General features: G+C 35.0%; 1 protein-coding gene and 1 long non-coding RNA gene across 7 annotated transcripts in view; one reads left to right on the top strand and one right to left on the bottom strand.

Moving 5' to 3' along the window:
* Positions 1 to 27,291, top strand: part of LOC132417736 (uncharacterized) — a 246,078-nt gene that overhangs the window by 65,097 nt on the left and 153,690 nt on the right. For both annotated transcript variants that reach the window (XR_009517915.1, XR_009517916.1), the window contains exon 2: positions 15,957 to 16,064. This is a non-coding gene — a long non-coding RNA (uncharacterized lncRNA). The remainder of the gene's footprint in view (positions 1 to 15,956; positions 16,065 to 27,291) is intronic.
* The window catches only part of TUSC3 (tumor suppressor candidate 3), a 183,059-nt gene that overhangs the window by 25,136 nt on the left and 130,632 nt on the right, over positions 1 to 27,291 (bottom strand). For 2 of the 5 annotated variants that reach the window (XM_060001508.1, XM_060001509.1), the window contains exon 7: positions 3,459 to 3,522. The exons of 2 other annotated variants lie outside the window; for them this stretch is intronic. In XM_060001508.1, the coding sequence (XP_059857491.1) occupies positions 3,459 to 3,522 (64 nt within the window). Of the gene's footprint in view, positions 1 to 3,458; positions 3,523 to 5,303; positions 5,449 to 27,291 lie in introns of those variants that run through there. One more of the 5 variants, XR_009517914.1, reaches the window with a different exon arrangement.

The raw sequence follows: 27,291 nt of genomic DNA, 5'->3' as shown, positions 1-27,291 counted from the left end.
AAACCAAAAGGCATAAATGTTCTCTAAACAAAAAGCAACCACCTGGAATTTACCTTTTTTGTTGTTGTTGTTTAAAGAGAAAAAATATACATGCAAATTACAAAAAAATTACATGATAAGTTTAAACAATATCGGTAGACTCTGCCAAAGAAAAGTAAAATCATAAAGTATATATAAAAAAAGAAATTATTAGATACTGGCTTCTATTAAACTTTTACTGATAATTTTAATGAGTCCACCATTTTGAAAGACATTTTCTCTTTTCATAGATACCTGTAAATAAAAATAACAGGAGCGATAAAGCAACAAATAGTTACCAGTAGCAGAAAGAAAATAGGGGCTTTTAATTCTGCGTATTACTGTTAAAGCAATTATACTCCAATAAGGATGTTAAAAAAAAAAAAATCTACATGGAAGACTTCATAATGTTTGTGAAATTTCTTTGCATCCTAAATCTCAGCTTGATGTCAGTGAGCCAGGAAATGAAACCTTGGGGAATTCCTGCCATACAATGGAATGATGGTCTCAAACACACCTTTTCATTCCTTTTGCTAGGTACTCCTGATGTATTTATAGGCTGTTTGGAATAAAGTATACTGCTAAAATGCCACATCATGGATTGAAATCAGATAGAAAAGACAAAAAAAAAGTCCATACAAATAAGAACCAAAAAGTTACCTCCAGTACATATTCCCCCTTTTCTGGAGGTTCTCTTCTGTGGTTTCAGTTACCCACAGTCCAAAAACATCATATGGAAAATTCCAAAATAATTCGTAAGTTTTAAATTGAGATTTAAATGTCATTCTGAGTAGCATGATGCAATCTCACACCTTCCTGCCCTGTCCCACCCGGATGTCAATCATCCCTTTGTCCAGAGTATCCACGCCGCATTCACTACCCATTCATTTGTCACTTAGTAGCCATCTTGTTACCAGATAAACTGTCGTGGGATCACAGTGCTTGTGTTCAAGTGACCCTTTTTACTTAATAATGGCCTCAAAGCACAAGAGTAGTGATGCTGGCAGTTTGGATATTCTCTTACTGTGCCTGATGTATAAATTAACCTTTATCATAGGTATGTATGTATAGGAAAAATATAGTATATGTAGGGTTCGGTACTATCCACAGTTTCAGGCATCCACTGCGGGTGGTCTTGGAACGTATTTCCTATGGACTTGTGGGGGGATTACTGTACTGTGTTTTAACACAAATGTGTTTTACTTCATAAATTAACTTATATAATTAAAAGATAAATTAAGAGCAAATATGGCATTACCCTTAATTTTTTTAATAAGGATGAGATGTTCCTAGAAATGTATTTGCAAATATTTTATTTCCTCACCTCAATTCCCTCTAAATGTGCAGAAAGTATTAATCTCTTATCCTATGAAAGCTGGAAAAGAGAAACCACGTAGTTAACTTATCAAGATCACAAAATTTGAGAATGGAATTGGAAATACCTACATTTAAGTAAACAATCTGAGACAGACTAGAGCAAAAAATACTCATCATAGTACCTTCTTAATTGTGAAGCCACAAAGCACATAGGTAATTAAGTAAATGCAAGGAATGGGTTACAGATATGCACAGTTCCATGAAATGCACTCAAGTATGAGTAGCCAAGGATGAAAGGAATAAAAATGTTGAGAACTGATACAGAGGAAGAAGATGGTCGATGTTGTTTGGTGAGTTTCAAAAAGATAGTGTTTAGTTCCCCTCTAATAGAAAATGGAGTCTTAAAATCTCATTTAAAGCTTCATTTCCAAGGTCAGATTTTCCAAAGGTATCATTTTACTATCTTGTTAATTACACATGATTAATGGGCTCAGTGAATCACACTCCAGAAAAATTAATCCATTATGTTCCCAGTATAACCTTTAGAATTCTGATAAATACCACAGGACTATGTTTTTGTTTTGTTTGTTTTGTTTCTGGTCATCTACGCCTTTGCCAAATGTTAAAAGAATCAACCAGTAAATGTTTATGCATGGTATCTATGACCAGCAAAGTTTTGAGTGAGAAAGATGGGAAAAAATACAACAGGAAAAACCAAAGCCTTTAGTGAGTGCTAGATGGCTTCTTTGTGCTAGCTATCTCATATTCCACAGAGAGGTGCCGTGCGGTTAGTTTACTAAACCTGGTGTTACAAATGAGGAAGTTTGTGAGTTTCTTGAGAATTGGGAGTGCTTTTAAGAACTTCCCACTCCTTTCCTCCACTATAGTTAATACAAGTCTCAGTATATCCTGGCACCTGATGCACTGTCCAGAACATATTATGCAAGTAAAAGAGAACTAGAGGTGGCATATACATATTTGCTAGGTGGATTAAAGAGTGCACTGTTATAGCACAACAAAGTAATAAAATACAAAGCTTTAATGCTATTAAAAGATAGTCTTTTCCACCCAGAATAAAATTTAAAACTTCAAGATGTCATGACTGACACTTATTCATGAAATCCTATAAATAATAATACAATAATATATATAAAACCTGTACAACCAGTAGACTATTAAAAACAAAACAAAACAATTCTAATCCTAGTTCTTCCTCCAACCTAAGGCAAATCCATTAAATCTTGTCGGTTTTAGTTTTCCTAGCTATAAAATAAAGTTTTGGCCTAGGTGAGTCCTAAGAATCCTTAAAGGTTTAAATAGTTATGGTTACATCAAATACTGGAAAATTTGGTCTAGACTGCTTCATTTGAATATGAATCTCAGTAACCAGGAGAGTAATCAAATTTTATAAATGACACTATAAGGCACACTCTAAATCCCGATAATGACTCAACACTTTCAACACTGAATTTAACATACAAATATTTCCACAGGACTCACACAAATGTCAGTGTTCCCCCAAAGTACAGTCTTTTGCCCTAAAAGTAACCTTACTTCATTCTAGTAATATTTAGTTTTTAGACATGAACCTTACCTCTTTCCTATCCTGCTATCTTCTTTACCCTTCTACCTCTAAACCATAAATTGTACTGTTATCTGATTCATAACATTTAGTCTTCCATGTTCCAAAAAGATGTCGAATTATCCTAAATCTCCCTCTTCTCACTTACTATAATATTTAAGGGAACCAGTACTAAGATAATTTTTTTATCCTGCTTTTTATATCATAGGACACTTTTTTCTCCCCATTAAGATCCTAAAGGGGAAAACCATACAAACGTCACAAAAAACTCTAGCCAGAGATAATCAATGCAGAGCAAAAGCTATTCTTCATAATTCAGTAGTCAGTTAAAAAAAAAAAGAGAAAATTACAGTCTGTTAATGATTCAGAATTTAAAAAATTACAATGCAAGAAAAAATAATCAGCATAGGAATTAGAAAATTAGTCAAATGGTAAAGTTTAAAATTTAATGTCTTGAAAGTCTTGATATTAGAAAAAAATCAATTTGATAGCATGCAGCTTTGCTTTGTCCTTTTCAGTCCATCTGTGTTTTAAAGGATACTTAGTAGCAGAATAATGTGTGACTCTGCCACGAATTGAGCCTGGCTGCTCCCATGGATGTAGCTCTATAAAACAAGACAAAGAAGCGAAAATTACAATCCGGGCAAAAGCAGATGTTGGGTAGATTTTTTTCTTTGTATTGCATGTTTTATGCCTTGAAGATAAACAATGGATGAATCTATGAATTAAGCCTTTATTTATAGTTTTTGAATAAAATAATTATTAGTTATTTTTGAATAAAATAATTATAGTAAACTAGAAATAACAGATGAAAATGTTGCTGGCTGATGTAACTGTAAACTGTAGAAAGCAACCTAACATCAGAAGTAAACTTAATATAATTTGTTAAAAGGTTTTACCACAAACACATACGTACAATGTAATGATTCTTCCAGAGTTACTGTAAAATGTACTTAATATAAGCATAAGGTACAAATTAGAGCAACTAAGTCTAATGACTCTCCATCCTTCAAAGTAGGTAGAAAATGACCTATCAAAAGCTATATGACTCTTTTCCACATTATCAAAGTTTTAAAAATAAGGAGATAGCTTTATCAATGCATTCATTTTATTAGAGAATTTCAACTGATTTTTTTCAAAATATAATTACTATAATCGTTTAACCCCATTGAGAAATGTACAGTGTCCTATACCTAGTAAGAACTCTATTAGTTGATACCAGTCAGTTATAGAAATTTGACAAAAATCTCCATCCAGGATATTTTGCTGATTCCCACAGTATTTCTGCTTTAATGGAAAGAGTATTTAACTAGGAGTCGGAAAGTTATTCCATCTTGTCCTCAACCCTGGGCATGTCACCAAATCTCTCAGATTTTCAATATCACCTCATCTAGAAAACTAGGAACTGGATTAGATGATTCCTATGATCTTGCAGAAGCATATACAGTCTTGTGTATATTGTCATCAATTCTGTCTTGGTCGTGCAAAGGCTACTCTTGATACTCTGATCTAAACTGTCTTTGTTTCCATCTCTAATTTCTCAGTCATTTGTAGTGCAGCTGCCTCATCCAATGTTGTGTTTGGATATATTTTTAAATCACAGCTTCAAGCAAACTGACTAAAAAATAGCCGTTTCTGGTTTATTCACATTATAGCTTCTGAGGAATCCTATTATGCGTGTTTTCTTTTTATTCTATTAAATATTTACCAATCAATGACAGCAGTGTAGCAAGACAAATAAAATACTATAAGCCATGTGCTTGACATTACTTCATCTGATTAGAAACTAAGATCTTCAGAACTAAGAAATGAAGGTTTTATTCTAATAACTGTAACAGCATAGATAATAACAAATACAACCATACCAAGTGCTAATAACAACTACCATTTATCAAGCACTCGTGTTTAACACAAGCTCTACATGCAATATCATTTAATTCTAGTAACTGTAACAAAGTAGGTATGCTTTGGCATAAGTTCCTTACAAGAGAAAAAAAAGTGCTCACACCAATCCCAGAGAGATGTGATTCTGAATTCTGATCACTGAAAAAAATGTAACTTATTTAAAAAGAAGCATTTATGACACCAAGAAAATGGCAAATGAAGACTAAGGTTTGATAGTGCCTGCTGTTACCCAAATGACAGTTTCAGTTCAAGGTCAAATCCACAAAAGCACTTTTGGTCCCTTCTTTCATTTTTAAAGTACATGATTGCAGAATGAACCAAGAGCTTGTCAACAGCTAAAGGAAATGCTGTTGTGATTATAATTTACCATCTACATGAATTCTTTCTGTCCAGTCTTTTCATGCAGTTTGACTCAAATTAGTTATGAAATTTTATTTGCTCATTTTCTTTCCCCCTTCTTGCATACGTCATGAAAAATTACCTGTGTGAATCCTTTCAGCTTTTTTCAGTCCCTTATTTACTATCTCCCAGTACAAGAAGAGCAGACACTTGAAATTTAAGAAAATATTTAAGTGATAATCTCTCACTCGTCTAGCATATGACTCTCATTCTTTGCAACAGAAGTACTGCAATAGCAAAAAGAAGAAAACATGATGATTTATTATCAACATAAAATCAGAATGTAGGATGAAAATCCTGTATTTTCTTTGGCAACACTTCCAAGAAGTCAAGAGAGTTCCCTCATTGCTCTTAAATAAACTTATGTCTTTAAGTTTAAGTAATTAATTCTCATCCCTCCCACAAAAAAAAACAGAACACTTCTAAATAACAAATGGGTTAAAGAAGAAATCTCAAGAGACATTTAAAAATATTTCGACTAAATGAAAATGAAAAACAACTTATCAAAATTGTGGAATGTAATGAAAACAGTGCTTGGGGGATATTCATAGCATTGAATGCATATATTAGAAAAGAAGAAAGATCTGAAATCAGTAATCTAAGTTTCCACCCATAGAATGTACACCACCAAGAGTGAACTCTAAGGTAAACTATACACTTTGGGTGATTATGATGTGTCAGTGTAGGTTTGTCCTCGGTAAAAAAACAAACAAAAAAACAAAACCATTTTGGTGAGTGATATTGATAATGGGAGAGACTATAAATGTGTGAGGTCAGGGGATATATAAGCAATCTCAGTACCTTCCTCTCAACTTTGTTGTAAACCTAAAACTGATCTTAAAAAAATAAAGTCTTTTTAAAAAGAAAGAAAAAAAAAGTTAATCTTGCCTATTTAAGATTTGCCAGTAGAAGAGCCACTGCTTTCCTGATCAAAGCCTATAGACAATGAGGGATCCATTTTCTATATATGATAGAATCAATCCTTTTTTTTTTTTAACCATGTAACTCTAAATAAAGAAGATGCTATTTTAAGATATATTAGTTAGTAGGAATGCAGTAATGACACCCTAGGCCTGAGTCTCCTTGGTATGCCCAGGTACCCAGAACTAAAATGAAATCATCTTTATTATTTCCTTCTCAGTTTCTTTCTGAGAATACTAATATCCAGGAAGAGATTCTTTTGAACTATTAAGATATACTATCTTATTTATTTAGTGTTAAATTTAATAGAAGTACTTAAAGGTATTCTGTGATCTTCCCACTGTATGACACTATAATCTTGCTTAAGATGGAACCAATTACTTGAGTCTTACAGTAAAAACAAAGTGTGAGAGCACGCAGGTGGGCAGACGGGCAGGCAGGTGGGCTTCTGCTGGCAAATGGGAGTATCCGGGTCACCTGCTGGTGCACAAAACGAGTGGAAATCCCGAGGTACTTAGCACTCTGACATCCTAATAAAAGATTTCTCCATTTCTTGACAGTTACATATTCCTAGCCCTTTCCTTAGGGGTCCTCTTTTTATTCATCAAACTACATAAACTTCTCTGAGGTAGCACTAGTTCTTGCTAGGCTGCTACACCAAATGGCAGATGTGATATAGATGATTCAATAGCTAGGCGAAGTCCTCCTGGATTTACCTAAGAGATATAAATAGGTATTATCTATATCCTGGTGGCCAAGAATGCCACTGTGTTTGATTTCCCCAGGCTAGGAAGGGTATGATTGGTCTTAATCAAACCCTTCTCTACAAAAAGTTGTCAGCCCTGCTAGTACAGTGAAGAAATGGCTGTCCTTATGAGCTTGACCTGAATTACAGTGTCAATAAGACTGGTAGTTCACATATTGTAAAGGGGGGAGGGGAGGGGGAGAAAAAGTAATAAAACAGAACACCAAGAACAAAAAGCTCCAATCGATACTAAGGAAACCCTCAGCAGAATATGCTGAAATAGTTCATTATAATTGGCCCTCCCTAGAAGGTCAGCCAATGAGAACACAGAGTGCAGAGCTGGAAGACTCTGCAGATACTACAAAACAACCCTAAGCCCCAGACACTAGTAAGACAGCTGCTGGGGATAAACTATGTTTGGAGAAGCACCTTTTACTTTTTGAACAAAACTGATAATATGACTGATGAGAGAGCTTCTCATATTCACTGTGCTTTCAAAATGCTGAGGTAAAAAATGTGACAATGCAGTAAGACTAAGTTTCTTCCAAGTGTACGGCAAAAACTTAAAAGGCCCTATGACTCAGCTTCTAAGCAATTTTAGTAATTAATATTTTCCTGAGAACACATTTCTAGCCTTATTATAGATTTTCTTTTATTCACTAATGAAAGAAAATTTGAAATGCACAGTATAATTACTCTCATAGAATTTTTTTGGTAACTAAAGTAGTAAGTTCAAAATGAAAAGTTATGTTATATTCTTCATTTTAAAATCCAACAGAACAGCTTTTGATGTGAGATGAACTGAATATGTAAATCTACAATGCAAAAGTTTTGGTAACTCTGTCATATCAGATATATATGAAAAGTATAATTTAAAAAAAAATATGTGGGCTTTTTTCCTTTTTATCTTTGGGAAAAAAATCAACCATCAAGGAACATTACTATTCTCATGTCATTATTGTAAATGTAATCTAAAATTCAAGAACAACAACAAAACTAATGTAGCTTAAAATTTACGTGATTCTGTGTTAAAAATAAAATCACGCATTTCATATCACTGAATATTTTGCATCATCTGTGATTGGTGTAAGAAATGCATCCGGAACAGAGTTTCTCTTTTGCCCTATTCTAGCTTTGCAAATAAATTAAATGTTTTCCCCCAGGAAAGCCATTTAACCTCTCTTTAATTCATTTCCCTGGTACAGATCATTTTTTGTTACTTATGGGGCTACTAGGTGATAAAAAGATGGTATTATCAAGAAAAATCTATAAAATGCATTTAAACAAAAAATAAACAAGAAAAGGACCACTGTCTTTTGAAGCATAGTCTCTTATATTTTTCCTCTTTTTTGGCTTATCTGTGAAAATGGACATTCACATTTTCACTCTTAGTGCTCACATGATAATCTTTGATAATCCTATATATGGAAGCATCTTCACATGGATGAAAGTACCCTGGGTGGCTAGGCAATTTTTCCTTAATTATGAATCTTTTAGCATATCTATTAGATCATCCTTTGATCACCGTTCGTACTTGGTACTTTTTCCTGTCACTGCCTCACTGATTGAAACATGAGTAAAACACTGCTCAGTCTGGGTCCCAGTCATGCTGGACTACCTGCTATGACAGTTTTTCTAGTCCAGTTCTTCGGATGGCTTTAGTCCTTGAAACTTCTCTTATATTGTCTTAAGAATGACACTCGCTCTAAAGTTCACCTAATGCCAACTGCTTTAAAAGTCCAGTGTCATCCATTTTCTCCGAATGTCCAGGATCACTGCATTCTGATGAGCAAGCCTGGAAAACCTCTATGTCTTTGACATCAGAGACTTTATCTTGACATTTGATGTGAAATATAGCACAATGGTATGATAAATGAAACCTGTCTAAAAAATGAAAATGATGCTGATAAGGATTCAGATATTAGATCCATATAACACTGTTGACAGTACCACGGCTCTGCAGGCCTTGAGACTGGCTTTAACTAATGATGGATGCAACTGGTTGAGCCTGCTCATTTGGCAAGTGAGACATCAAATTCTTGGTGTGATTCTCTATTTCTTTAAGCTTAATATTTCAAGGCTTCAAAGTAATGGCATTCATCTGTATATTTAATCATTGTATACTAACAATGTGAATCCAGGTATATGAGAAGTATTTTGCATGTAGAGGCTAATATACAACTTCTGGTTCTTCCATAAAAACTTTATAGCACCAAACACAGCGATCATCTTCAACAGAAGTACCACACTGATGGCTGGGAACTCTGGCTAGAAACCAGGCTGCTAGCGGTGTGAGATGGGGCATGTTACTTAACCGACCTATGGTTCAGTTTCCGTATCAGTAAAGCAAGGATGCTGGAATAATTTAAAGCTTTAGAAAAGTATGACATGAAGTAAGCCTTCATTAAGTGTTGGCTGCTGTTATATTTATTTATTCAACTGGTATTTATTGAATGTCTAATATGTGATAGGTACATTTCTAGGCACTTGAGATAACAGTGAACAGAGCAAATATCCCTGGCCTCATGGGGTTTACAGTCTAGTGTTTGTGCACACATGTGTGTGTTGGGGAGAGAGCCAGAGAAAGACAAAAAAACAACATAAGTACATAATACACATATGTATATATAAATAATATAAAATTAATTGTATACAGTATTAGCGATACTGATTTTGAGGGAAGCACACACCAGGCAAAGGGAAATCATGGCTGGCGCAAAGGCCTTAAGGTAGAAATGTGTTCAGGGACCAGAAAGGTCAGTGTATTGGTGAGGCCTTAGATTTTACTCTGAGTCACATGGGAAGCCTTAATAGGTAAGTTCTGAGCAGAAGAGTAATGTGAGCTATGCTGAGAATAGAGTATAATGGAGCAAGGATAAAAGCAAAGAGATGAGATGGAGGTTACTACAGTAATCCAGATAGAAGATGCTGGTAGTGTAAAGCAGGTTGATGGTAGGTGATAACAAGTGATCTCACCCTGGATATATTTTGAAGGAAGAACAACAGCATTTCTTGTTTGCTGTGTGTTCTTATGCAAAAGGAGATCAAAACTTTATAACAGATATAATGTATAGTAAAAATTTAGTTATTTCAAAGTTCAAATTCATAGTAAATATATATATTCCAGTATTTATACTAATATATAGAACATTTACATTCAATTGGGAATACATGAATCTAAAACAAAATCTAGGTATTCATGGGTTTATTAAAATAAAGAGGTCATTAAAAATGGTAACATGTACTTTAATTAGTAAGGACTCTATAATTGAAATATAGAAAAGTTACATTATTTGTCCATGACGTTCTGTTCTCTTTTCACATTTTCTCCTTTGGATGATTCATACTCTTAAATTCAATAGCTCTTTCGTATGAAAGACTCCTTCTCAGGTCTATAGTGTCACATTTTATGGAGTAACTACTAATTGGATATATCTACTTGAATATCCCACTTGAATGTCCTAACACTCTAAAACCAAAATTTTTTCAAACAAATGTCAGTATTATCCACACAAAATAATTTATCTTTGCCAGACCTGCTAGACTTCTATGTTCCTGTCAACAATGCAACCATTCTTCTAATGACCAAGTTTCAACTTTAGCATTTATGTCTGCATCAATCATAGAGCCAGTGAACACTTCCTATTCTACATTTGCCATTTTTCTGTTACCTTGACACAACTGATTGTGTCTGAATGTTTATTATATCATGCTTGGATTACAGATGCTCTAATCTTTACACTCCAATCTCTCACTTCTAGCTAAATCTTCGAAAATCACCACTTTCATCAGTCTACTGCCCACAAAGCTTTGAAAATTTAAAATTGCTTAGAGGCCAAAGCCCTTGGCAATTAAGTCAAACACTTTTGAATCAACCAGTTAAGAAATCAAGCCAGCAACTGTCTACTCAGTACTTAAAAAAGATACTGTATTCCATAAAATGAGAAAACAAGTAAATATAAAACGTGGTGTTTTTGCTCAAAAGGAAACACAGTAACATTTGTATAAAGAGATCTCTAACCATATAGATAAAATAAAATGAGGGCAGTGTACTTAAAACACTCTAGAATTAGTAGACCAAGATTCGAGTCTGGGCTTGAGTTGCCTCCTTTGTAAATGGGGATAATAATAGAATCTTTCTTACTGAGGACTGCTATAGGATTGAACAGATCAGAAGTTAATAAAATTAGCTACTAAATTACATGGTATTTAGTAAGGACTATAATTTTGGCTATCAGTTTAGCTATGTGTTCAGTGAATTCTAGAGAAATATAAAAGGTGAAAATTACTGTAGGGTGAAATGGAAGGAAAAGACTCCAAAGATGGTTAACTGTAAACAGGGTATTTCGATGGAGATTATGTTGAGATAAATTAGGAACACTGGGAGAGGATTTTAATCAGGTAGACTGTGACAAGGAAATTAACAGAGGATGGGAAGGAGTTTAATCTTACTGGGAAGGGGTATGGAGGTAGACATGATTGGGATGCCACATTAAGTCCATTTATTCTCACACTATTTCTATTAAAAAAGATTACACCTCAGTGAAAAAAAAATTATGGCCCCCCCAAACATCCTATCCTCATTTCCACCTCTATATGGGTTCTTAAGGCTGTTCCATTGTTTTTTTTCCCTGACCCATATCAAGAAATGATCTTTATTCTTACTGGATAACCAAAATTCAGCTTGATTTAATGCCAACTCAAATTCTACCTCTTGTAATAAAATTTAATAATTAATTAATAAACAGTGAATGCTCTTAAACTATTATAATACTTACTGTCTATAACATTTAATCTGTATCTTAATCACATATGGATTTAGAATGTTAGGATTCTGGACTTAAAACTCACATGAATAACACTGTATCAGGAAAAAGGATATATCATTTATAGAATACAGAATATTTGTTATTTTTAAAAAAGAGAACAGGCTTCAAACACTTGCTTCTACATATTTTAAAGCAATTAAAATACAAAACGTATTTAAACCCTAAAGTGAAATGTAAAATGATTTTAGAACTCTGTATATGTAGTGTAATTCAGGAATTTTTTAAAAATCTAGAGCATCTATTAATAACTCCATATTTTTTAACATCTTAGATGAAGCTAACATATGAAGTTAAATTCCTCAAAATAGCATAAAGAACAGTTAAACTCTGGACATTTTATATATAAATCTTAGAGAAAAAGTGATGCTTTAAACAGCTATGTAGCATGAATGTTATTTAAAATTAATAAAATCAGAGTTTACTCTTTTCAGACTGAGACTGAAAAATATTGATATTTGGTGGTTATCAGTATGTACTATAAGCACATAATTTAAAAAATCATATTTCTCCAGATATTTCAAAAGTGTATTCCATCATTAGTAATTAATGTATTACAAATGTACTTGTGTATTAGTATTACAAGGGAGTATTTGTATACACTTAATGAATTTTTTACATATAAATTGGTTTTGTTGTATATAATTCCATTTTAAAAACACTGGCTTTTTCTTTATAGATTTAAAAAATCTTACATGAGAGCTTGCAAATATCAAAATGTGAACTTACCTTCACATACTGAGAGTTTGTGACACTATAAATATATACATTATGTAAAGACTAAAGCTTCTTCTAACTGTGCTTTCTCTCTTTTTTTAAAACTGGCTAATTCATAAGAAATTCTTCAGATTTGTTCTTAATCAGAAATACACAATAGGGGGAAAAAGGCACTCACAAATTTTGTATTTGGCTATTTAAGGCCAGTCAAAACTCATCTTATAGATTTAAGACTTTTGCACTTTTCTGTCAATTCTAAAGAGTTATATTTTCAAAGAAACATTATCTGGAAAAAACAAGCAGAAACAAATGAGAGTCTTTCCATCGTATCTGTAATAAAATTCTTCCATGAGTTTTTCACTTATAATCAGGAAGTACTTTTTTTTCAAAAACAGCCAGCACTGCTGGGAGAAATTTGAAATGACTTTTTACAAACACAAATTATACACACACACACGCACACACACACATATATATATATTTTTTTTGTACAAGTGGACATGTGTCGAAAAGCTTAGAAAAGCAACTGGAAAGATCTGCACAAAATTGTAAACCACTGTTAACTGTGGAACAAATTTTACAAGTTGAGAGAGGAGTATTAAAAAAGGAGGCTTACATATTTTCTTGTACATAGTTCTGTATTATTTGAATCTTTTACAATGTTTACAAAAATATTTGTGGATTATTTGGAGAACAATAAGTTCTTTTAAGGAAAGGCAAAATTTTTACTCTTGTCATCAAGTAGTTTATAATATTCTAGAACAGTATGAATTGCTTGCAAATGCTGTGGAAATGTCCATCTGATTTAACAACGTGGAAAGCCCTAGTGAACTTGGTGTGATTTTGAGGGGAGTGATGGGTGTACAGGAGCCAGACAGAAGGATGCTGGGAGTGACCAGAAATGAAGTGAGTTCATGGGCACAGACAACCTAAGAGAATAGAAGAAACTGAATTCAATGATACTGATTTCAAGTTTGAGAGCTTGGTTTTGGGAAATGTTACAAGTTTTGATGAGGTTTCAAGTAAATAGTTCCCAAATGAGCAGTTTAAGTGGAATGAATAGGTAGGTTATAGAATTTAAAGAGAAAAAAATGATCATATGAGGCTAGTGTGCTAAAAGAATCGACAGCATGGGTGTTCTGAACAAAGGGACTGAAAAAAAAAAATTATCATGTCTGAAGGCAGAAGAATGAATTAGATAACCTCTGAAGTCTTTTAAGACCCTCTAATCTTACTTTTCAATGAAGTTACTACGTGATTGTCTTCAATATTGTAAAAAATATTTTCCAAAAAGAATATCAATGACACAAAGAATATTCAATCCTAAGAAATAAAAATATAACATCATTTACATAAGTGCTACAAACCAACTTACTGGGATTTTTTTCCTCTTGAAAATATTAAAAAAAAATCAAGGGCTGCACAGTTCTAATTTATCCTACTTAATTGGAATTAATATATCATCTGGTGGCTATTGCAATGTTTTTTTTTTTTTTAACAAATCACAACAACACGTATTCATAAAGTTAGTTTCTTATTTATGGTTTCCTTTCAGTTCCTAAAAATAGTGAAAACCTGACTATCAAACTGGGGGGAGAAGGAAGGTATAAATTTAAAAACAAATTCTCAAATAGAATAACTAACTGTCAAGTAAAATTTCAAAAGCAGAAAACCTACTCAGTAAAAGATAAAATATATTGGCAATTAGCATCATCTTTATGGATATAAACAATCAAGGTACTATTGTCCACTTAAAGATATTTTCTTGAACAAACTAAACAAAACTCAGTCAAAACTGTTTACAGCTTTAATTTGCTTAGTAAACCAGGTCTGCACCATACAGTAGTGTACTTATCTAAAGATAATGTTAAATGATCACAAACTCTAAAATTGAGTCCTTTTTTTAGTGAAGTATAGTTGACTTACAATACTGTGTTAGTTTCAGGTATACAGCATAATGATTCAGGGTTTTTGCAGATTATATTCCATTATAGGTTATTAAAAGATATTGGGTATAATTCCTTGTGCTATACAGTATATCCTTGTTGCTTATCTATTTTATGTAGTTTGTATATATGAATTCCATATATATTGAGTCCTTAATTAATGCTTAAGGCAATTAAAAATATATGTACCTTTCTTTTCTTTAAAATGTAGTAAGCTATTTTATAAGAAAACCTTTTCGTTCAGAAAAAAATAAATTATCAATGGCAAAATGCTTTGAAATTTTTATCCTTTCAATCTTCCAAATAAGAAAAAAAAAAAGAAGAATCTTCTATGCCTAGTGGACTAATTCTGGAACCCTACAATAGAAGGGGGAGACTCCCAAAATATGATCTTAGGGCTTAAGGAGTTCAACACCGAGGAGAAACTTACAAGAATTCTTTAGAGGAAAATTTTTATGAATTTTTATTATGAAGGGGAAAGCTGGTACGGAGGGAAGATGACAAGAAAACAAAGGCAGGGAGAAGAAAAAGGAGGAAGTACCTTGGGGAATAATGCTTGTTACATCTGCATGACCAGGAGCAGGCCTGGACTGAGGCAGAAGTTCTGAAACTTCCTGTACATAAAACGCAGGAAACCCTTGACGGGTGGATTGAGGTGGATTAACTAGTGAATAAGTGGAGCAGCTTCTGGAATGCAGGCTACACTATATTTCCTGATCTGGTGCTGGTTATGTAGGTGTGTTCTCTTCATGAAAATTAAGCCACACACTTATGATCTGTGCACTTCCTTAAATTTATGTAATGTTTCTATTTAAAAAATCTCAGATGATAAGTAAATAAATTGGGAATCTTGCTACAAGGTACATTTCTGGATACCATTCTCTGGAATCTGCATTTTAACAAGTACCCTGGGGTATGCAGCCATTCCAGAACATAACTGAAAAAACAGTAGCTGAGAGGTTCAAAAGTAATTTCTTCATCCTCTCAGCAACTGCTTTCTCCAGCCACAGGCATTTCTGGGTATTCAACAAACCTGCTGATCTGAAACCCCTCTACTCTAGTTGGCCAGGAAGCAGCTGGATTACTGACTATAGACTTGGGGTCAGAACTCATTTCCATCCTTACTCTTTACTTATCTAGGCTTAAGATGCACCTGGCCCTGTACTAGATACCACAAAAATGAGAAAATCATAGCTTCTGCCTTCAAGAAGTTTATAATCTAGTTTTAATAACTATACATTACCTAACATACGAAACAAGCAAAAAATTAAGTGGCGTAAGTAGCAGCAAACAAAGCACTATAAAAGTAAGAGGAAGGATGGAGAAGCAAACAAGGCCTCTTGGAAGATAGCATCAAAACTAGATAAAACCTAAAGTAAAATGTCCACAGACAAGAGAAAAAAGAGGAAACGCTCCTGAACGGGAAGGTGGGGAGCACTATGGTAAGGACAGCGTGGACTGGATATGGGCTACTGGGAAGAAAGTAGTTAAAGTTGAGGCTAGAAATGCAGGCGGTCCCTACCTTTAGAGGGGTCTTGGATAAAACACAGAAATAACTATGCCTAATTTTAATTTTATAGGAATGAGAAGGTCACAGAGGACTTTTGAACAGGAAGGAGACGTGATTGTAAGTCACTTCAGGAAGCTGAATCCGCAAGCCAGATTTAATGCACCGCGACAAGATGAAGGTAAGTCAACATGCTGTATCACGGTGACTGTAAACCAAGGCTACACAGAGACATCTAGGTTCTCTTGCTGCTCTACTTGATCAAGCCGCTTAACCTCTCTGAGTCACAGTTTCCACTTGTAATTAGGGGATAATAGTGACTACTTCATATAAGGGTACTGTATACACTGAAGGAGGTAACATGTAAAGTTCCTAACATTAGAGGTAGTTGGTCATTGTGGTCCTCGTCGTCATCCACTTTTTCACATCACTCAAGTTTTTCCTGTGCTCTTAGATATGGTATTTTTAGATGGCTCACATGAGTTTGCCTGGAGCTAAATTCTGATGAGGAAAATAAAGGGTAAGGTAGAAGGGGGTAAAGTGAAGAAGGTATAAAAATACATGCAAGAAGTTCAGTATGCCAAAGAACTAAGATATATGTGAAATAGCCAAAAATATACAAAATACAACTAGTACTTGTTCTCATCCTCTCGTACTTGGATTTGGGTAAAAGCTTCCAGATTGGCTTTGATCCCTCTAATAAAATAACAGCACTGTATATGGCTGTCAAGATAATACAACTAAAGAAAATGTGTTTTCCCTCCCCCCGCAACTCCCAGTGGTAACCAATCTGCCTACCTAATGTTCCAAGACAGCTTATGTTGGTTTTACATATCCTAGATTTTTACGTATGCCTTTCCAAATTTAACACAGTCTAGTATTTGGTTGCCCTCTCTTTTCTAGTCAGGCTATCCATCCTCTTTTGAACCAACTTAAATATGACTTATCAAATCTAAATTCAGTACCACTTTTTTTTTTTAATTTTTATTTATTTATTTATACAGCAGGTTCTTATTAGTCATCTGTTTTATACATGTTAGTGTATATATGTCAATCCCAATCTCCCAATTCATCCCCCCCGTATCACCTTCTAAATGAGGCTTCTTATAGCACTCAACGTGACATAGATCCTTTTCTAACCTTAAACTCTGTAGTATGTTTAAGTCAGAATTACTAAGTTTATACCTGATTATATGTTGATTTGAATTATTTTCTGCTTCACTTTTATTAGTTTCATGACTCCAAATGTCTGGTAGAGTTCTTGAAACAGGACCATGGTTGTGCATATTTATCTCCAAAATACCTAGGATAATGTTAGAAAGTGTTCCTAAAAAACCGCTGATTGGGACTTCCCTGGAGGTCCAGTGGTTGGGACTTTGCCTTCTACTGCAGGGGTTTGGGTTTGATCCCTGGTCAGGGGGCTGGGAGCCCACATGCCTCCAGGCCAGGAAACCAAAACAGAGCAGAAGCAATGTTGTAACAAATTCAATAAAGACTTTAAAAATGGTCCACATCCAAAAAAAAAAAAAGTTAAAAAAAACCCTGCTGATTGACTGCTCAATGAAATTCTCCACCTAAAAATTTAATGTTGTATCTTTCCTCCCCCATGAACATTCTTAGTTATGTCATAGGCTATCAACTTGCCTCCCAAGCCAATCTCAAAATCACCCCAGTCCTGTCTTCTTAATTCTACTCATTTTACCAGGTATAAAGTTCTGTCATTACCAGTCTAGAGTCACTACCACACTTTTTGTTCAGGAACCCACTATCTGTTACCTCAGTCTTCAAACTAGTCTTCCAACCAACAGGTTTACATATCACTTCCCTAAAAAATACAAATCTACCCCTGGCCACTCAAAGACTTATAGGTTTCTAGCAGCCAAATGCCTACAGAAGACTGTCTAAACATCTTAGTGTAGCATACAAGGCTTTTCCAAATCTGTACCAAATCAAATTTCTTAGAATCACCTGAACAGTACTCAAAATTCACTCTATTTACTCTAAATTGATTACCCTGAGCCACCTAATAACTTTTCATGCCTCTGTGCCTTCAGGCATTTTCTTTATTATTGTACTTTGCCCACTGTAGTGGGTTGAATAGTGTCCCCACACAATTCGTGGCCACCCAGAAACTCACCACATGACCTTATTTGGAAATAGTGTCCTTGAAGATGTAATTAGCTAGGACTGGGATCGCACTGGATTAGGGTGGGCCCTAAATCCAAAAAGAGTATCCTTATAAGAGACAGAGAAACAGAAGGAGGTGATGTGAAGGTGAAGACAGAGATTGAAGTGATGCCTCCACAAGTCATGGAAGGCCAAGACTTGCCAGGAATCACCAGAAGCAAGGAGAGGGGCATGGGATGGTTTATCTCTCAGAAACTCCAGAAGGGAACCAACTTTGCCAATATCTTGGTTGCAGACTTTTGGTCTCCTGAACAGTGAGAGAACAAATTTCTGTTGTTTTAAGCTACCCAGTTTGTTGTACTTTGTTATGGCAGTTCTAGAAAATGAATTCACTCAGTTATCCACTTGTTGAAATCCTACTTTAAACTTAAAAGATCTGGGCTCTTTCATTTCTCTCTCCTCATCTCCTATAGATTCATCCAAGCGGTAAGCTGTTGCTCCATCTTTGCTCCCACAGAAATATATTGAAGCTTATGTCTGTCACTGAGTTGCATGGCTGTTGTCTATTTATGTCATTTCCCCTGTGGCTCTGGGAGCATATCGAGATTGATTTCCAGTATTTAGTGGTGCTTGACATAATAGAAACTTTATGCTAACTTTAGCAACTTTATAGGTTGCTAAAAGTATAGGTTTTAAGAAGTAACATAAGCCCTACAACTTACAAATTTTATATTGTATTCAATACTGTCATTACAATGCTTATTACAGAAGTTCAGGGTAGAAAAAGCCCAACACCTCAAACCTAATTTCAGATTTTTTAACATGTAAATATAAAGCTTTTGAGACTAGCTTGGCCAAAGCATTTTCCAGCTGTACATGCATTTACATTAACCTATTATCTAGGGTCAGTTACTCTGTGCACACACTGTGAAAGTAGCTGAATCTCAGAAAATAACACCATCCTATATAAAATTAGGTTAGTCTGACAGACTTTGACTGTAATAGTAAACAGTGGTGCTAAAGCTTTCAGAGACATAACCTGAAAACAAAATTAGTATGCAGAAAAAATATGGAGTCTAAAATTCATGAGATATACTTCTCTTATAGTTCACAAATGAGGATTTATAATTCATACGATTCAATGATCAGGACTAGCGTTTTTCTAGTTATCACTGTTTAATGTTTGGATGGCTGAATCAATTTCGTGACTTCACCTACGGTTTAATTTCCCAAATTTAAAAGCACGAAAGAGTGGAGTAAAGAGTAGAATAAAGATGACGACAATATATGCTTCTCTAGAAGTACTTTAGTTTCATGAAATGTTGAAATGGTTGTACAGTGCAAGAGTGTTCAGAAGATGTTCATGAACAGATTTTTGCACAATCAAGGGTTCAATGTGGTTTGTGTTGCATCCACGCAAAAGGCGTAATTATGATTTTACTGCCAAGTTATGAAATATTTATCATTGTATTAACACCTATCATATTGCAAACCACATTTTATAATATAAGCAATGTAAAATTGCTTACACTGTAAAAACAGTGGTAATAGTGATATCTTTTCTCCACTCCTGCAAACATAATTGCAGAATGGAAGCTTCTTCTACTGACATTTAAAACGCTTTTTAAGTAGTCACGTGATGATTCTGATATCTGTTTGATAAGTACAATGTCATGAAGAAAGTTTGAAGAATAATTTCTTTATAAGCTTACTTGGGAACAAGTATTTTATTACCTAATTAAATGTTTTTGTTAGAATATATATCATAAGAAATCTTTGTTCCATTTCCTGAGGAAAAAGCACCCCAAAATAGAATGCTGTTCATAAGAAATAACATTTTCTTCTTTTCATTTGCTTCCTTAACTGATCTATTGATAAAATAAATGCAAAGAATAATACACTAAGTTCTAAAATGAAAATAAGCAGCACATATACAATTATACATCAAAAGATACCATAAATATATGGTATAAGGTATATACATGGTATCTTTTTAAAATTTTTATTTTATACTGGTATAGTTCATTAACAATGTTGTGTTTCAGGTGTACAGCAAAGTGATTCAATTACACATATATATGTAACTATTCTTTCCCATTTAGGTTATTACAGAATATTGAACAAAATTTCCTATGTTATACAGTAGGTCCTGGTTGGTTATCTATTTTAAATATAGTAGTGTGTATATGTCAATCTCAAACTCCCAATTTATCCCTCCCCATCACCTTTCCCCTTTGGTAACTGTTAACTTTTTTTTCCCAAAGTCTGAGAGTCTGTTTCTGTTTTGAAAATAAGTTCATTTGTGTCTTTTTTTTTTGATTCCACACATAAGCCATATCATATTTGTCTTTCTCTGTCTGACTTGAAGTTCACTTAGTATGATAATCCTCAGGTCCATCCATGTTGCTGCAAATGGCATTATTTCATTCTTTTTAATGGCTGAGTAATACTCCACAGTATATATGTACCACATCTTCTTTATCCATTCCTGTCTATGGACATTTAGCTTGCTTCCATTTCTTGGCTATTGTAAACAGTGCTGCAATGAACACTGGGGTTCATGTATCCTTTCAAACCATGGTTTTCTCCAGATATATGCCCAGGAGTAGGATTTCTGGACCATATGGTAGCTCTACTTTTAGTCTTTTAAGGTACCTCCATACTGTTCTCCATAGTGGTGGTACCAATTTACATTCCCACCAACAGTGTAGGAGGATTCCCTTTTCTCCACACCCTCTCCAGTATTTATTGTTTGTAGACATTTTGATGATGCGATTCTGACTGGTGTGGTACTATCTCATTGTAGTTTTGATTTGCATTTCTCTAGTAATTAGCAACGTTGAGCAACTTTTCCATGTGCCTTTTGGCCATCTGTATGTGTTCTTTGTAGGAATCTCTGTTTAGGTCTTCTGCCCATTTTTGAATTTTTTTTTTTTTTTTTTTTGGAGATTAATCCCTAGTCAGTCACATCATTTGCAAATATTTGCTCCCATTCTGTGGGGTTGTCTTTTCATTTTGTTTATGGTTTCCTTTGCTGTGCAAAAGCTTTTGGGTTTAATTAGGTCCCATTTATTTATTTTTGTTTTTATTTCCATTATTCTGGGACATGGATTGAAAAAGATATTGGTGTGATTTATGTCAAAGAGTGTTCTTCCTATGTTTTCCTCTAAGAGTTTTATAGTATCAGGTCTTACATTCAGGTCTTTAATCCATTTTGAGTTTACTGTTGTGTATGGTGTTAAAGAATGCAGTTTCATTTTTTTTACATGTAGCTATCCAGTTTTCCCAGCACCATTTATTGAAGAGACTGTCTTTTCTCCATTGTATAGTCTTGCCTCCTTTGTCATAGATTAATTGACCATAGATGCATGGGTTTATTTCTGGGCTTTCTATCCTGTTCCACTGATCTATATTTCTGTTTTTGTGCCAGTACCATACTGTTTTGATGAATGTAGCTTTGTAGTATGCTCTGAACTCAGGGGGTCTGATTCCTCCAACTCCGTTTTTCTTTTTTAATATTGCTTTGGCTATTCAGGGTCTTTTCTGTTTCCATACAAATTTTAAGGTTCTTTTGTTCTAGATCTGCAAAACGTTGCCATTGGCAATTTGATAGGGATTGCACTGAATCTGTAGATTGCCTTGGGTAGTACAGTCATTTTGACAGTATTGATTCTTCTGATCCAAGAACATGGTATATTGTGCCATCTGTTTGCATCATCTTTGATTTCTTTCATTAGTGTCTTATAGTTTTTGGAGTACAGGTCTTTTGCCTCCCTAGGTAGGTTATTCCTAGGTATTTTATTCTTTTTGATATGATGGTAAATGGGATTGTTTCCTTAATTTCTCTTTCTGATCTTTTGTTGTTAGTGTATAGAAATGCAACAGATTTTGGTGTATTAATTTTGTATTCTGAAACTTTACTGAATTCATTGATGAGCTCTGGTAGTTTTCTGGTGGCATCTATATTTTCTGTGTATAGTATCATGTCATCTGCAGTGACAGTTTAACTTCTTTTCCAGTTTGGATTCCTTTTATTTCTTTTTCTTCTCTGATTGCTGTAGCTAGGACTTCCAAAACTATGTTGAATAAAAGTGGCTAGAGTGGACATCCTTGTCTTGTTTCTGATCTTAGAGGAAATGCTTTCAGTTTTTCACCACTGAGAATGATGTTTGCTGTGGGTCTGTCATATATGGTCTGTATTATGTTGAAGTATGTTCCCTCTATGCCCACTTTCTGGAGAGTTTTCATAAATTGGTGTTGAATTTTGTCAAAAGCTTTTTCTGCATCTATTGAGATGATCATATGGTTTTTATTCTTTAATTTGTTAATATGGTGTATCACATTGATTGATTTGTGTATACTGAAGAATCCTTGCATCCCTGGGATAAAGCCCACTTGATCATGGTGTATGATCCTTTTAATGTGTTGTTGGATTCTGTCTGCTGGTATTTTGTTGAGGACTTTTGCATCTATGTTCATCAGTGATATTGGTCGTAATTTTCTTTTTTTGTGATATCTTTGTCTGGTTTTAGTATGAGGGTGATGGTGGCTTCACAGAATGAGCTTGGGAGTATTTCTTCCTCTGCAATTTTTTGGAAGAGTTTGAGAAGGATGGGTGTTAGCTCTTCTCTAAAAGTTGGAAAGAATTCACCTGTGAAGCCATCTGGTCCTGGACTTCTGTTTATTGGAAGATTTTTAATTGCAGTTTCAATGTCATTACTTGTGATTGGTCTGTTTCTATTTTCTATTTCTTCCTGGTTCAGTCTTGGAAGGTTGTACCTTTCTTAGAACTTGTGCATTTCTTCCAGGTTGTCCATTTTATTAGCATATAGTTGCTTGTAATAGTCTCATGATCCTTTATATTCCTATGGTGTCAGTTCTAACTTCTCTTTTATCATTTCTAATTTTATTGATTTTAGCCCTCTCCCTTTTCTTGATGAGTCTGGCTAAAGGTTTATCAATTTTGTTTATCTTTTTTTAAAAAAAAAACAGCTTTAGTTTCATTGGTCTTTTCTGTTGTTTTCTTTGTCTCTTTCATTTATTTCTGCTCTGATCCTTATGATTTCTTTCCTTCTACTAACTGGATTTTCTTTGTTCTTTCTCTGGTTGCTTTAAGTGTAAGGTTAGGTTGTTTGCTTGAGATTTTTTTTATTTCCTGAGGTAAGATTGTATTGCTATAAACTTCCCTCTTAGAACTGCTTTTGCTGCTTCCCATAGGTTTTGGATCATTTTCATTTGTCTCTAGGTATTTTTTGATTTCCTCTTTGATTTCTTCAGTGATCCATTGGTTGTTTAGTAGAATACTGTTTAGCCTCCACGTGTTTGGTTTTTATAGTTTTTTTTCTTGCAGTTGATTTCTAATCTTGTAGCATTGTGGTCAGAAAAAAAGCCTGATATGATTTCAATTTCCATACATTTACTGAGGTTTGCTTTGTGGTCCAGCATGTGATCAATCCTGGAGAATGTTCCATGTGCACTTGAAAAGAATGTGTATTCTGCTTCTTTTGGATGGAATACTCTATAAATGTCAATTAAGTCCACAGGAGACCCTCCAATAGAAGCAGGTAGTTCTGGCCCAGGCTCTTATGAGGTCACTGCTTTTTCCCTTGGGTCCTGGTGCACACAAGACCTTGTGTGTGCTCTCCAAGAGTGGAGTTTCTGTTTCCCTCAGCCCTGTGAAATTCCTTCAATCAAACCCCACTGGACTTCAAAGCCAGATTCTCTGGGGGCTCCTCCTCCCATTGTCAGACCCCCCAGGCTAGGCAGCCTGATGTGGGGCTCGGAACTTTCACTCCAGTGGGAGACCCTCTGTGATATAATTATTTTCCAGTTTGTGGGTCACCCACCTGGTGGGTATCGGACTTGATTTTATCACGATTGCGTCCCTCCTACTGTCTCGTCCCTCCTAATGTCTCCAGCATTTTTTGTCAATGGTTGTTTGGCAGTTAGTTGTGACTTTGGTGGGGTTTTTTGTAAGAAGAGGTGAGTTCATGTCCTTCTACTCCGCCATCTTGTCTTTATCAGCTATGTGGTATCTTTTAATAGTCATCCCTGCTGTCCTGAAAATTCAGAGGCACACTGTGTACTCCTATGCTCAGTCAGGGGAATTGAGACAATAGGCAGGTAATGCTCCTGTCTCTAGATGAGAATCCAGTTCATTTAGGTACAAAAGATAACTGTTTCTGTTAGACTCAGTACTGAAATCTGGGAGAGATTCAACCACGTACAATGTGAGCATCTGAAAAAAGTGTACTTAATTGTCATCTAAAATTTAAGTTAACGACATTTAAGAAAACAGTAGGCAATGGAATGCCTTGAAGTTCATCTCTATTGAGTCACAGCACGGAGATTCAAGCTTTATGAGTAAGAAAGTGCATATGGAGTTTTACCTCATTATTAATAAGATGTGGAACATGACAGAGGGGATGACAGCAACAAGAGAAGCTATCATATCTAAGAAATATGACTGACTGAACATGACCCACCTGCCATCACCACTGGAGTGAAGCAGTACTACACAGAAGAGGCATGAAGACCTTGTTTTTCCTAATCTATCACACGGTCATGCTCAAGGAGGTTAGAGTGCAGTCTTCTGAGAAGGATTTATCAGAACAAGCTATCAACACTTGAAGGCAGTTTGGCAGTTCTATAATATTACCCCAAGAAATGGTTACATGAAGACTTTGTTCAAAGTTTATGTAAATTAATATATATGGCAGTAGTGTTAGGTGATCAAATCTAATGTAACAAATATTCATCTTGATTTCTAAAAATAGTTTCACAAAAATGAATAAATTCTGGATTACTTTTCTACAACCATTTAAGATGACTTCTTGCTTATATATTAATGTTTAGAATATTTAAACATTTGTAGTTTGCTTTTGTTCAAAGTAAATCTTTTGTTTTTTAAAACATATACACCACTATGAAGCTCTACTCACCATAAAAGCCAAAGAAAATATTCCAGCAGTATTGCTTTTTATCATCAAAATACTGTCTCTGCCCTCCTTCTTTGGAATAATTATTTTGATGATTATGGCTCTAATCCCTGCCTCTAAGAAGTAATGCATGATTCTGAGAAAAAAGTCATGCAACCAGGGCATTTTAAATGATCTCTAGAGGGATGGGTCATGAAAATATAAAGATGTAAATAATACACTAATGAAACAAAGCCATAAACTATGAGCTGCCAACTTGCTATGTGGCTTTGGGCAGATTATTTAACGTCTTTGGTTCCCAGATTCTTACCTAAAGTTTAAATGACTGGAGTAAGGATCCTTCCCATTACAGAATTCTATGGTAAAAGAGTTAAATTACATAGGAACAAACAATGTTCATTCTCTCTATTCCTAAGCATCATAAATCTGCAAAAGAAAAAGAGAAGGATGGAGGATGAGAGGAAAAGGGACAGACTGGGATAGAGGGTGAGTGCAGTAAGAAAAAGGAAGGAGCAAAGGGGAAGAGGAAGGAAAGGAAAGGAAATGTCCTCTAGCTGGCATTCACGCCTACCTTGGTACTGTTCTTAGAGTGTTTCTGAATGAAGGCACACCATTTGTGATGGGGAAATCCTGATTGTTAGTGTCCTACACGCTGCAGAACATTTTGCTTCTCTGATCCCTAGTCACTTTGAAACCAAAAATACCACCCGATACTTCCAAAGTGCACTTCTGTGTGGGGAAGGAGGACACATTTCTGCATGTGTCTTGTGGAGGACCAGTATTAGAATCCACTTTATTAGTAGCCCTAAAGTGAATGAAAACCAAGAACCAGTAAAGCTGCATGGCTGTCTTTTCAAAAAAAGTGATTCTTTTAAAATGTCAGTTCATCTCACTCCTCTGCTTAATATCCTCCAGTGGCTTCCACCCCACTTAGACGGAAGTCCAAAGTCCTCGCCATGGCTCACATATCCCTACAAGGGTACGTACAAGGTCTGCGAGCCAACCCACACCACCAGCCCTACCCCTGCTGTCACGCCAACCTCAGCCATCATGCTCTCCTTCACTCCCATCACTATAACTGCACTGGCTTCCTCGCTAGTCCAGAGAAATGTTAAACATATTTCCACCCCAGGGCCTTTATATTTGCCGTTCCTCCTTCTAGGTATTAGTATAAATCATGTTCTCACTTCCTTCAGGTCTCTGCTTAAATGACCCCTTTTCAGACAGGCCTTCTCAGAATGTTATGTAAAAAAGCATTCCCCGACCCTCCTATTGCTTGGCTTTATTTTTCTCAAACGGCTTATTACCACCTGACACATTTGCTTTTTACTCTGTTTCCCCCAGCTAAGTGGGAAGCTTTTAGAGGTCAGGAGCTTCATCTATTTTGTTCGCCCCTTAACTGTAGTGAGTAGCCAAGATTACTTAGCAGCCTGACTAGAACAGTATTAGTAGACACTCTTTAAACTTCTGTTGAATGAATAAACAAGTGAACGAATGAGGCTGCCAAAAACTTATTTTCAGTATCACTAATATAAAATACACAATGTTAAAAACAAGACTGAAACTTCAAACTCTCCAAGTCAAGTGCAACCCACAGTATGCGAAATTTGAAGAAATTCCCATTTAAAATAGATCAGAAAAAGAATGAGTAGTGTAGGGTAGTTGGAATACATTATTTATTTTAACCTCTATTTCCATTGTACTATATCCTGTAATTAATTAGGCTCCAGTCACATATCTCTTTAAAGTTTACAGCTATACTAGTGACCCCTGCTATTTCTTCTACAAAGTCCTTGAATTCAAAAAGAGTTTGGAAAGATGCTTCCTTCCCTAATAACAGCAAGCCAAGCAAGGAGAATGACATTTTGCCATCATTTGGGGAATCAACAAGCAAGAATCTCAGCAGTTCCACCCAGTACTAGGGTTGGAATGGAGCAAAAATAACAAGAGCATCAGTGCTCCTGCCTTTGCACAGCTGTTTTCAAAGAAGGACTAGCAGAGTCAGATGTGTGGTATCTCTCCCTGCCTAAGAGTTAATCACCGAAGAACAGAGATTTCTTTAAAAATATAAGAAAACCAAATACCGTCTATTCATTTGGGCTTCTACTGACAATGCTTTCTAATCTCTCTTTCTCAAACCACTAACTCTTTGAGGGGGCATTCCTTTAGAAATACAACTAGATTTTCTCTTTCAACTTGCAGAAGCGTGGTTTCTTCTTACACCAACTCATTACAAAAACATACATTCACTTTTAGATGGTACAGATCTGAAGCAAAGAGTAGCTATTCTCTTTTCAGTTAGTAACTAGGGACAGTGTACTTCCAAGTATCATGCACATAAAC

Source organism: Delphinus delphis, chromosome 21, assembly GCF_949987515.2.
Source record: "Delphinus delphis chromosome 21, mDelDel1.2, whole genome shotgun sequence".
Lineage (NCBI taxonomy): Eukaryota > Metazoa > Chordata > Mammalia > Artiodactyla > Delphinidae > Delphinus > Delphinus delphis.
The sequence above is the reverse complement of the archived record's forward strand: the minus strand, read 5'-3'. Positions and strand labels throughout refer to the sequence as shown.